This window comes from Rhinatrema bivittatum, chromosome 2, assembly GCF_901001135.1.
Source record: "Rhinatrema bivittatum chromosome 2, aRhiBiv1.1, whole genome shotgun sequence".
NCBI lineage: Eukaryota > Metazoa > Chordata > Amphibia > Gymnophiona > Rhinatrematidae > Rhinatrema > Rhinatrema bivittatum.
The window spans coordinates 87,200,324-87,213,452 of record NC_042616.1 but is presented as its reverse complement, the minus strand read 5'-3'; the positions used below and the strand labels follow the sequence as shown (position 1 = coordinate 87,213,452).

Below are 13,129 nucleotides of genomic sequence, written 5' to 3'. Positions count from 1 at the left end.
TAAGCCTCAGCCTCTTTGTATCAAACATCCGGGTTTCCCCGCTGGCTCCATTCGCTTCTCCTTTTAGAAGCCATATTGGACACGGTTCAGTTTTTCCCTCCCCCCCAGCTACCCTCCTTCTCCTCTCAAATAATACATGGCAACTCCAGAGCCAGCTTGTGCAGCAAGTAACTGCGCCCCCATCCCAGCGTTGCAGAGTCAGAGCGATGCCTCAATGGCTCCAAGCAAGTTTGCTTGTCGTACGCTCGGGGACCTTAGCAGCAGCAGCAGCAGCAGCAGAAGCCGTCGTCTTTAAAGCCCACCGAGCTCCGGTCCAGTACCGCGCTCTCCCGGCTTGTCCAGCGCCACCGCAGCACTGAAATTTTCATTCACTTTACAAGGGGCGCGCGGGTGGGAGAAAGGAAGAGTAGAAGGTGGACGCGCGCGCTGAAATCTCACGGCTCGCGCGCCGGCAAGTGGAACTGGGCTGCTCCACGCGCTAGCAGCAGCGCTGCTGCCAGAGGATTCTTCCTGCGTGCCGCACGAGCCTCGCGCACGCACCTCCACACCCACTAAGCGATCAGTCGCCCCCTTTCAGTGCCACTATCCTTGGGAGTGTTGCGCCTGGAGCCACGGGACCAGTTTTCCCGGGAGGTGGGGAGACTTTCCCGCCCTGAGGCGAGTACGGGACCGAGCTCCGCCGGCCAGCTCCACTGAGCGCCTTTCTCACCCGGGCATACGCTGTGGCTAATATAAAAGAATTGAAGCTGTTGCCACCAGTTTTTCTCGCTTTTTCGCTTTATTTTTCCTGGGTTTTTTTTTTTTTTGCGGTTTTGTTTTGTTTTGGTTTTTTTTTTTTTGTGGAGAGGTAAACAAAGTAAGGATTATGGTTGCCCCGTGGCTGACTTTTGCACTTCTTTGTGGAACTTTTTGTGCAGGTAAGAACCTTGAAATAATGGTTATAAAGCTTCAGTTTGCCTGGTCTATACTTTATATTTCTGGGATATACAAACTGCAGTAATCAATGATTTGTTTAATACATATTGCCGGTTTTACTTTGTGCATTTAGCCTCAAGCTCCCAGTCCTGATATTATATTTTTGGATTATTTGCTTCCAGTAGGCAAGATAACACTGATTCAAATGTTTGCCAACATGTTTTTTTTTCCTATTCTGCACGATTTGACCTTTGGGGTTTTTTTTGTTTGGGGGGGGGGTGGAGGAATCGGGGTATTTAGCTCGCATGTTCTGCAAACCTGTCCTTGCAGGGATGCGAGTGAGATCCCTGAGCCAAGTTTGCTGATAGTAATTTGTTTTGTTTTATTTTTCCTAAGCCATGTGTTCCCGGTGCTTTTCAGGGCTGCATGTGGCGTGGGTTTATTGTTGTGGGAAGTGTTCCTTCTGTGTGATCCTGAATTATTATGACTTTCTGATTCCTTGCCTGTGAAATCGGATGCTGCTTGATTTGATTTTGCAGCCATTGTGTAGACAAAGATTTCAATCCTGGTTGTAAAAACTATGCAGAGTACTGCCGAGATGTGTTTCCCTTGTATTGATGAAATGTTGTGATCCCCTAGGCTTTGCAGTTTTTATGGGATGAGTCATTTAGGTTGATTTGTGTAACAGGATCATCAAATAGAAAGTTGTTAAAAGAAAAAAACATTCAGATCCTGTTCCTTTGTCATTTCTTTTTCATGTTTTATGCTGTCTTCGTTACATTGGAAAAACCGCCTTGTTTGCAATTTTGCACGGAATGCGGTGACGTGTTTAATGTCAACAATCCTACGAATATAGATGCGATTGTATTTTGGAAAATCTGGGGTTGGTGGGGTGGACGCAGGGAGCTGCCTCATTTAAGAGTCCTTCATGCAGAACAAGATTGCTATAGCACGCTGTGTGTGTACATGTGCATTTATTTTTACACACACCATCTCCTTTGGATTTGACGTCCTGCTACAGTTTATATTCCAGTTTCACGCACACGTCCGTTTGAGTCCCGTGATAGCTCCGAGCTCTGCTGGTGAATTGTTTTTATTTCCCCGCCGTTCGTTTGGCGAATCGTGGCTGAATGAAAAATTTTTGATCAAAGGCTGCTTCCATGGCTGCTTTGTTGCCTCCTTGTTTTGATGACTTCGAGGGGGAGGGGTAAATGGAGGGGGGAGGGGAAGGATTTGAGCTTTAATAATCTATTTTACATCTCACTTACCTAATAAACAGAAATCTCGTGGTCTGACAGATTGGCATAATCACCAGCGTTATCTATATCTAATCATTACCGCCTAGCGTTTGTAATTCGTAGGCTTATTTGATTCTAATCCATTTTTGGATTCTCTTTGCTTTCTTCACTCCCCCAACCAACATTTTTTTTTGTTGTTTCTTTTTGCCTGTTACCCCCGCCCCCCAGAACGTTACAGTTCTGAGCTTGTTCTTGTGAATTTTTTTTTTTAATGTTCTCACCTGCCTGCTTGACGAGGTTGGTGTTTTTTTTTTTTTAATTATTCCAAAATAATAGAAAAGAAAAGCTTTTTTTTTTGGGGGGGGGGGGATGCATTGCAAGAAACAGACTGCAAAGGAGCAGCTTTAGCTCAGCAGTCCGGTATTGGGGCCCCAACACAAGGCTGGCAGAAACTGGTTGGGCTTTACTGTTGTGCCGGAGTGAGCAGGGAGAATGCATTGATGGAAACGAGCACGCTGAATGCTAGCAGGCGCTTACTGCTGCTGTTTTCTTTGTTCGCAGCCCTCATTAAATATGCGGTGACACTGCCTGGGTTTTGCATTATAAACAGTGCTCTCCGTTCTTGTTTTAAGGTGCCCCCGCTTCATGTTGAGGGGGTTAGTAGTGGCGGAATAATCTAACAAGAGGTTTCTATCCAGTTGATAGCCTACTTGTACACACCGTGTTTTGCTCTCAGTACAGTGCAAGAGTCTTTGTGGGAGTGATTGTATTTATTCGGAAGAGCTGAGAAGATCAGTATTTTTTTTTTGTAGGAGCCGCCAGATTTAGGGCTGGCTGGCTGAAACAAAGCCGTGCATGCCAGAAGTGGTCATGCTGACACGACTTGATTGTGCTGAGAAATTGTAACTGATGGAGCATCATTTATTCCACTTTTTTTTTTTTAAATTTAAGGAATGAAATGGCTGGTTTGATAAAGTAAGATCAGTTTTGATGCAGAAAGGAACAACATCACCAATCAGAGTGGAAAACCATTTGCGGGTTTTGTTTTTTTTTTTTTTGCTAGGAAAGTCATTTTCCAGTACTCTTATGATTCTTTGTATTTTTAATGTAAGCTGGGATGAGACATGGTCTTACATGCAGGAATTTATAGATTGATTTAAAAATTATTAAACTTAATATACATTGTGAAAAAGCATTTTAGCAAGTTTATATTTTTTAGGGAGGGAGTGTTATGGTATGATTAAAATATTTGCCAAGTTTTTCATTAACACTGTGTTTAATGTTTGGTGGGGTAGGAGTTATTTTTTTTTAACAAAGATTAAAGTGATATCAGATAAACTAAGAAATAGCTCCTCCTCTTTTATGGTGACTGCTCTCTGAATCCTAAAGTCAGATTGTAGCATTTGCACATACAACAAATTCATATGAATCTATTCCTGTGTCTTAGTGACAATGGGATGCAGTGAATGTGTGGATACTCTGCTGCACTTGTTTAAGCTTCTTGTGAGCTGCCCTGTATCTGAGAGATACAAAATTGTTCACATTTTGACTTAAATGAAATACTGTTTCAACAGTTAACCTTTTGTATGTAAAGCCCCTAGTGATAGTTGCTCATCTATGCTTGTTATGTTCTCACCTTTTTTGTTTCTTAGTTAGTTGCAGGAAGTATGTGGGCAGAGGGATGTAATTTTTTTGGACTTGCTTCAGTGCTCTTTGGTTTGATGCCATAGCAAAATGCTGCGTGCAGCTCAGAAGGGAAGGCTTACATCGGGCTGATACAGTAAATCCCGCGGGAGAGCCGGCGCTCCGAGGCGCGCGCGCGCCCAGGCCACTCTCCTGGGCACGCAGTCAAGTATTTAAATGAGGGCCCGTGGTAAAAAGAGGAGCTAGGGACACTAGCGCGTCCCTAGCGCCTCCTTTTTGACAGGAGCGGCGGCTGTCAGCGGGTTTGATAGCCGACGCTCTATTTTTACGGCGTCGGTTCTCGAACCCGCTGAAAGCCATGGGTTCGGAAAATGGACGCCGGCATAATTGAGTGTCAGTCTTGCAGGCCGCGGGCACATCTAAAAATTTTTTTTTTTAATTTAAATTTTTTTTTAAATTTTTGGGGCCTCCGACATAATGTTGCTATGATATTAAGTCGGAGGGTGTACAGAAAAGCAGTTTTTTCTGCTTTTCTGTACACTTCCCCGGTGCCGGCTGAAATTAATGCCAGCCTTTGGGTAGGCGTTAATTTCTGAAAGTAAAATGTGCGGCTTGGCTGCACATTTTACTTTCTGTATCGCACGGGAATAACTAGTAGGGCCATCAACATGCATTTGCATGTTGCGGGTGCTATTAGTTTCGGGGGGGGGGGGGGGGGGTGGCGCGCATTTTCAAGGCGCTATTACCCCTTACTGTATAAGGGGTAAAAATAGTGCGTCGAAAACGTGCGGCCAAACGCGGGCTAACAGTGCGCACCACCAATGTGCATAATATGAATGGGAAAGAGGCTTTTCCCTTTTCCTTCCTTAGTTTTAGAGTAAGCTGTGGATTGTAATTTATTTGCTGAGCTGGCATCCTTTTCCTATTTTCTCACACATGCATTCTTTAACGAGTTTGCATTCGCTTTGGTTTATCTAAAATTCATCTTTGCACATAAGAACATAAGAAAATGCCATACTGGGTCAGACCAAGGGACCATCAAGCCCAGCATCCTGTTTCCAACAGTGGCCAATCCAGGCCATAAGAACCTGGCAAGTACCCAAAAACTAAGTCTATCCATGTTACCATTGCTAATGGCAGTGGCTATTCTCTAAGTGAACTTAATAGCAGGTAATGGACTTCTCCTCCAAGAACTTATCCAATCCTTTTTTAAACATAGCTATACTAACTGCACTAACCACATCCTCTGGCAACAAATTCCAGAGTTTAATTGTGCGTTGAGTAAAAAAGAACTTTCTCCAATTAGTTTTAAATGTGCCCCATGCTAACTTCATGGAGTGCCCCCTAGTCTTTCTACTATCCGAAAGATTAAATAACAGATTCACATCTACCCGTTCTAGACCTCTCATGATTTTAAACACCTCTATCATATCCCCCCTCAGTCTTCTCTTCTCCAAGCTGAAAAGTCCTAACCTCTTTAGTCTTTCCTCATAGGGGAGCTGTTCCATTCCCCTTATCATTTTGGTAGCCCTTCTCTGTACCTTCTCCATCGCAATTATATCTTTTTTTGAGATGCGGCGACCAGAATTGTACACAGTTTTCAAGGTGCGGTCTCACCATGGAGCGATACAGAGGCATTATGACATTTTCCGTTTTATTCACCATTCCCTTTCTAATAATTCCCAACATTCTGTTTGCTTTTTTGACTGCTGCAGCACACTGAACCGACAATTTCAATGTGTTATCCACTATGACACCTAGATCTCTTTCTTGGGTTGTAGCACATTTCACCCAGAATGCTATTGCTACAGATCAGACATTCCAAATGACAGAACCCTGACATTAAGTAACTGTGATTTCCTTGTGTTTTGAGTTTGAAAAAGAGAGCAAATAGACTTACCCACATATTTTGGTTTGTTGAAGTGCTAGCTAATTTTTAAAATACCAAATGATTAGGGTTTTGTTTTTGTTTGATTTTAGCACTTTTTTTTACATGTTTGGAAATGCAGTGTAAAACTGAAGCTCAAGACGTCGAAACATTGCAAGACATCATGCTAAAGAGACATTTTTATTAATGCTTTGAAGTTAGAGCATACTCTCTCAACTTCCATTCCAAGATTCTTCCCTGTCTGATTTTCTCCTCCTCCCTCCACCTGCAGCAGGAACCGTACTGTTTTGCTGGAGTAAATGAAGAGCATATTAAATAATGTTATGTGCTGTGTCAAGCACTTTGCTGTGAGGGCAGTAGAATATTGCTGTATGGATTTGTTTTTGTTACATTGTCAGTGAGAAGACCTGAAGCACACTGGTAACTTTAGAATAAACCAGGGTCCTGCTATGCTGATCCCTTGCAGTCCCATGCAGGTAACATGCTGTGTGCAAAGAATAAACAATCCCCAGAGTGGGAAAATTAAAAAAAAAATGGATGTGACAGTAACAGAAGATAGTATTACTGCCCCTCCCTCTCTGAAAAAATAAAAACAAAATAAGAAAAAATATATATTGGGACAAAAACGATGCTAAATAAATAAGATCAGCATAATGGGCCAAATTTTAAAAGGTGCGGCGGGCATAGATTTGTTCGTGCAACCCGTCGCGAACAAATCTATGCCTGATTTTTATAACATGCGCGCGCAAGGGGGTGCACAATTGTGCAACTTGCGCACGCCGAGCCTCGCAGCCTTCCTCTGTTCCCTCCAAGGCCACTCTAAAATCGGATCGGCCTCGGAGGGAACTTTCCTTCCGCTTCCCTACCTACCCCCCCGCCCCCTTCTTACCTTTGTTGGGTAAGATGTGCTTGCCTCCCGGCAGGCCCGCAGTCAAATAGCAAATGGCAGCTGTGCCTGGAGGCTCTGGCCACACCCCACCCCTTTTTTGCAAGCCCCGGGACATACGCTCATCCCAGGGCTTGCGCGCATAGGGGCAGATTTTCTTGGGTTCCGCGCATAGCCTTTGAAAATCTGCCCCAATATGTAGAGGTGTGAAAAATAGGTTGAAATTTTTAGGAGTGTATCGTTTTGTTTTTTTTTTAAAAGGCACAACCTAGTTTTCTATGATGTCATATTGGTCCTGCTTGCAAGCATTTGTAATAACAGGAGCTGTAAGGTCTGTACTAATCATCCTCGGATACTGCAGCTTGACAGAAAAAGCGGAATAAGCTTGCCTGTTTGGTCACTTAGATCCTTGTTCGCTCTGAGTAAAATTGGTGAGCATTTGATAAAAGTGTATGAAACTGCTCTCCCAGTCAAGATGGTGTCCTACAAGATTGGGATTGTGAGATGGATTTATCTGCTGGAATCATACAGTCATTGATTTGCTTTGTCCACAACTTACACTATGACACTGAGCAAGGCATGTCTGTTCCCTGTGTTGCTGCTGCAAGGCATTCTGTGCAAACCACCTTGTATAGTGCTGCACATCCTGCTGTATGCTGTAATAATCACCAATGGTCAAGGCATTCCTGAAGGCCCAGGCTGGAACAGAGAGAACCTTTTAACCTGGGCTGGGCATTAACTGATTAGTAAACACCTTGTCCGGAGGGATTATTTCTGCTACAAATGAGGAGCTTTTGAAAAGTATATGCATAGTTAATGATTTCTTTTAAAATATACTCAGAACAATATTGAATGTATTACCCAAGTATATTTAGATTTAGATATGCATTTTTTCTGATCCAAGGCCAGCTAGTCTGTGGCAGGAAGGCAGACTATCTTCACATTTCTGTGAATTATGGGGTTTAATCAGCACTGCTTGGTTTGTTTAGTTTGCACATTCTCAAAGATGACATTGGGCTCTGGTTGCTGGGAGGCTGATCTTTTCTGTATGGTTTACAATTTAAAATAAATTTTTCAAATGGAAGAAATGTGTGATATGTCATTCTTTGCTACTCCATAAATCACTTAGGAGACATTAACACTTTTTGTTAAACCTTTACTTTTAGATTTTGGCTTTTTCTCTATTTTTGTGTTAAAAAGAAAATTTGCTGTAAATGAGCCACTACAGGAGCAGTGAAGAGTCACAGGGGTGGTCTGTTCTTCTAGTATCACTCAAAGGATGTTCAAAATTTACAGTGACTGTTGAATAAACAGGATTGAATCTCTTTATTATTTCAAAGTTTCCTTTTCATCATATAGGAAAATTTATGGGGAATATACAATTATCAAATATTAATCTTGAGCTGGAGAGCCCATCACTTGTATGTGTTGCTGGAAATGGATGCATTTCCTTGAGCGCATGAATTATTATTTATGTGATTATATAGTGCTGTTTATATGCATTTTTAATACTTACACCCAGTCTTGGTGATCTTTTGAGCTTGGGAAGGTTCTTTAGAAGGACTTTTTTAAAAATAAAAAGTTGTATAGTTAACAAAGTAATTTAAATAGCTAACTAGTTAGTTTTTGGCTCACACACACAGACACAAACTGAAGGTGGAATAGCAGTCAGATGATATGACCTAAATTGGAACTTCTGAATTGGCATCCCTAATCTTGCAAAAACATTCGGGCCGATACAGTAAAGTCCGTGGGAGAGCGGGCGAATGCCTGCTCTCCCGGTGCGCGCACAGGCCACTCTCTGTGCGCGCGATTCAGTATTCAAATTAGGCCCGGCGGTAAAAACAGGCAAAAGGAGCGGCGGCTGTCAGAGTTTTACAGCCGACGCTCAATTTTGCCGGCGTCTGTTCTCGAGCCCGCTGACAGCCACGGGCTCGAAAACTGGAATCCGGCAAAATTGAGCGTCCGGTTTTCGACCCGACAGCCGCGGGCCGACTTTAAAAAAAAATAAATAATAATAATTTGCTTTTGGAAACTTTCGGGACCTCCGACTTAATATCGCCATGATATTAAGTCGGAGGGTGCACAGAAAAGCAGTTTTTACTGCTTTTCTGCACTTTCCCGGTGCCTGAAGAAATTAGCGCCTACCCAAAGGTAGGCTCTAATCTCTGAAAGCAAAATGTGCAGCTTGGCTGCACATTTTGTTTTCTGAATCGCGCAGGAATACCTAATAGGGTATTCATTATGACGGTGTGGTTTCCACATTGCACTATAATTTTAAGCCATCAACATGCATTTGCATGTTGCAGGCGCTATTAGGTTTGGGGGGGTTGGACGCGCGTTTTCGGCCCCTTACTGAATAAGGGGTAACACTAGCGCGTCAAAAAACGTGTGTCCAATAGAGGGTTAACAGTTTCCAATAGAGGATTAACAGTTCGCTCTGTTGGAGCGCACTGTACTGTATCAGCCCAATTGTGACTTCGGTTTAACATCCTCACTGAGGCAATGGTATCCTCAGTACTTGCTTTTTGGGAATCATCCCAGCATTGACTGAGAAGGCAGAGTATCCTCCACTTATTAACTAGCACCTCTTTCTGCTATACCCTTTGTCCTTAGGTGGCCTTCCTTCTAAGCACTGGCCGGGCCCCCCAACTCAGCCTCGCTTCTAAGATATCACAAGACCAGGGACCAAAATGTCTGCATGCCATAAGTGATGATTCTTGTTCACATGCAGTACTGCATATGATTCCAATTATGCAGTGTCTTCTGGCATTTGGCCAACTTGTGTTTCCTTTGGAGGTGTTGTCAAAGGAAGAGTAATGCTAAAATGAGGAAAGTGAGGACTCTAAGCATGCTATGGTGAACTTTTGTAAACAGAAAATATAACACATTTAAGACCAAATTTTCGTGGTCTGCTGTTGCCCAAGAAAATAGCATAGTAGCAGCTGTCTGAGATCTGGGTTGGGGGTGATAGAAAGCAAACATAAAGTGTCTTGTGGTTGAGTGTGTAATGCAGCGCCTGCTGAGAAAGAAAACAAAGCCGTAATCTCCAGGACTGGAAAAGAAAATAGTGGCAATAAATCTGTGCTACTAGTTTTGTCATAAACAAGATTAGTGGCTTAAAATTATAGCGCAATGTGGAAACCACACTGTCATAATGAATGGAGAACACTGATTCTTGGTTTCTGGTGTGGGGGAGGGAAGATACACTGCTAGTATGAGTCTGAATTATGGTAAGATTTTGTTTCTTAATCAACTAGAATTCATCTATAAATTTAAAATATTGGAGAGACATTCAAAAAATGTGTGTGTGTGCCTCCTGAACTGTTTTCCTTCTCTGCCACCATCTCTCCCAGCCCAGCAGTTTTTTTTATTTCTATTTTTTTTTTGTTTTAAAACATTTCTATACCACCTGGTCACTAGATTCAAAGTAGTTTGCTAATAAATCATTCAAAGTCATTAAAAGACATTGGTAAAAGACATAAAACAGTTTGGCCCTCAGCACATTGCTTAAAAATTAAAATATCTGAGTAGTAGAAAGGTTGCATATCAGCACTGTTCGGATACCCTTAGATATCCACCTGAAAAAAAAGACAACTTAAATACATCAGTCTTTACAATTTTTTAAAACTCTTTGTGCAAGGGGAAATTCTCAAAGAATTGAGAAGACCTGAGCTAGTCATGGAGAATGCACACTCCCAAGGTTGTGGCCAAACTTCTTTGAGTGAAGGAACAATGAGAGTAACCTTAACTCCCACTTTGGGCTTCTGGCACAGTGAAACGTTTGTTTACATCTATGTGGTATATATTTCTAGATCTTAACTCCCTTTCTGCCCTCCCTTTTAGCTCCGCCATAGTAGTGCTAAGTCATCTATCTGAGGCTCAGAATCCTGGTTCCTTCTGGCCAGAATCTGGTACAAGAGCATTCCTGATGCAGCAATTGGGTGTCTCAGCTCTGGGAAGGCTGAGACTCCTCGCACCCCTGAAAGCTTTCAGCGTTGCCTGTGCAAAAGCTGCAGCTTTCGCAGGCCAGAGGATGGAGAGAGATGGATCTGGGAATGTAACTCTGCTCTCCGACTTGACGGCTTTGTGAATGTCTCCCTGGGGCGGTTGTTGGGCTATGCCATGTCTTTAATTTTAATCTTCAATTTTTATTTCATGTATCTTTTTTTAAATAGCTGTTTTTAGGTACATCTTTGCATACAGGAAGATTTTCAAGTTATCTATCTCGTCAGTAATCACTGCAAAAAAGCTGGCAAACAAAGGGAATTTTGTGTGGTTAAGATGTAATATGAAAGTAGTTAGTTAAACTCTTGTGTTTATTTATTTAACATTTTTATATACCGAGGTTCTGGTAACAATGTTACTAATCACTTTGGTTTACATATAACATTAGGATGACTAAAACATATGAGTCTTACATAGAACAGGCGAGAGAACTTGGACAAAATTGAAATGAAAAATAAGGCAAAAATAGTACAACAAATAAATAACAACAATCTTATGGACAGGCAATAAGAAAGAATCAAATTGAGTATCTAGTATTTGAAACTTGTGTTAAACTCAAGTTTATGGTGCTATGTCATACAATGAGAAACCATAGGAGCATGTTCTTTCTGGGTGTTCAAAAAGTTGTAATGTGCAGTCAAGCTAACTTTCACTGGATATTTTGTATGTCCCACCTCAAATTTATTGCAAGGGCAGATAATCATGTATATAACATTGGTGGACAGACACGTGGTGTGACTATGCAGAGAATACTGATGAAGAGTAGTAGGATGAATCCATGTGGGACCTTTCAACACATGGTGATAGAATGAACAGGACCCCACACGTTCAATGACTCATATCAAACACAAGTTCAGGGGCCTCTGATTTTACCACCATGTCTCTAATGTTATGGCCATGCTTAAATTTATTTATTTTATCTATTTAAAATATTTTTATATCCCGTGAATGCAAACACAAAGTGGATCTAAGCGGTTTACAAAAATTAAAAGAAAAACATACATAATAAAAACAAATATAAAATAGCGCAACAGTTAAGAAATTTCACATAAAAAAATAATTGCACTTGAAAGAGTATGAATGGGTACTGCAAGTTATATGCTAGGTTAGGTTTGCGGGTTGGGAAAGACTTGTGAGAATAAGTAGGCTTTATTGCTTTTTTGAAATCATGTTTTGTGGCGAATTGACTGATATGGTTAGGTAGAGAATTCCACAATTTGGGACCTGCGATGGAAAAAGCTCGATTGCGAGTTAAATTAGTAAACCTCCTCGAATAGTATATAAACACTGAATGCAAGGCCAAGATACTTCAGCGTTTTAGAAATTGCAGCCACAATCTTAGATTATCTTTTAGAATGTTGTAACACACAAGTTAATGATGAATCTGAAGAGACTGGCTGATAAGATAGGAGCAACTAAAGATTAGAATATAAGGCCTATAAATAAGCCTTTATTATGGCTGTGAAAAGATATCCACACGCCATGTATCACCATGTCAAAATTTGTGCCCAAAGTCTGAAATATCAGAGTAGATGTAGCGAAGTCTCAGAAAATACTGACGGGTGGCAACTATCGTACCACCTTATCTGTAGGTTTGCGATAAATGGATGTTCACAATTGATGATGATCTTTTGTTATGGTGATATCCAAATAGGAAATCATGGTAAGATCATGATGCATCACAAATTTCTAATGTGGATTTTAAAATATTTAACCAGGCGACCAAAATCATTTAGCAAACTTTTACCTGCCTTAAGCAATGACCAGGATTTCCTTTCCTCCATCCTTGGGGACTCTGAATGCAGCCTCTGCAGCATCTCCAGGTAGCAAAAGACCCAATCAGGGAATTGAATTGGAGATCTTCCAATTGTCATCTGAGCCACAGGGCTGAGCAAAGACATATGTTAATGTCATTTTGATAGCATTTCGTGCTAACCATATCAGAAGGCAGAATTGAGCATGTGAGGTTGGGAGTTATAGGTCCCTAGAAATGATATAAGTAGGTACTTTGCATATGAAAAGAAGGCCTGGAGTAGGCATAGGCAACTATCTCCTGTGACAAATTTTTATATGTGCCAGTGTTGTCATTGCTGCATGCCTAAATCCATGTCTGCTGCCTCATTTCCCCTCATCTTTATTTCACAGTTCCTGCCCTGAAACAGAAGCAGCAGCTGCAAACAGAGCTAAGAAATTCAGCACATGGCCTCCGGTAACTCTCACACACTGACTGCCTCTATTGTGCTCCTTCCCTTCCATGGGTTTCCTTAGTAACAGGAAACCAATGTGGGAGGAAGGGGTTGGAACACCATAGGGCTAGTCTGGGCTGTAGGAGGCTGTAGGGAAACCCCAATTCTTGCTAACAGGACAAGTAGCTAAGATGGTCTCTGAGATCAGAAAAAAATGGACATTTTCCTTTATGGTGATCTGCTGCCAAATGCAGAGGTGAGAGACTTTTGCAGTTGCTGTGTATGTGACCAGTTTCACAGATTTATGGGTCCCTGCCAGCCTCAAAGGCATCCTGTGAGGGCAAGAGAATACATGACAATTGGT

The 13,129-nt window shown here is 41.8% G+C and overlaps 1 protein-coding gene across 3 annotated transcripts in view; it reads left to right on the top strand.

Moving 5' to 3' along the window:
* The first annotated feature begins 838 nt into the window (after positions 1–838).
* The window catches only part of ACVR2B (activin A receptor type 2B), a 476,102-nt gene continuing 463,811 nt past the window's right edge, over positions 839–13,129 (top strand). For 2 of the 3 annotated variants that reach the window (XM_029588414.1, XM_029588415.1), the window contains exon 1: positions 839–917. In XM_029588414.1, coding sequence (XP_029444274.1) covers positions 866–917 — 52 coding nt within the window. In that variant the 5' untranslated portion in view covers positions 839–865. The remainder of the gene's footprint in view (positions 918–13,129) is intronic. The other variant, XM_029588416.1, reaches the window with a different exon arrangement.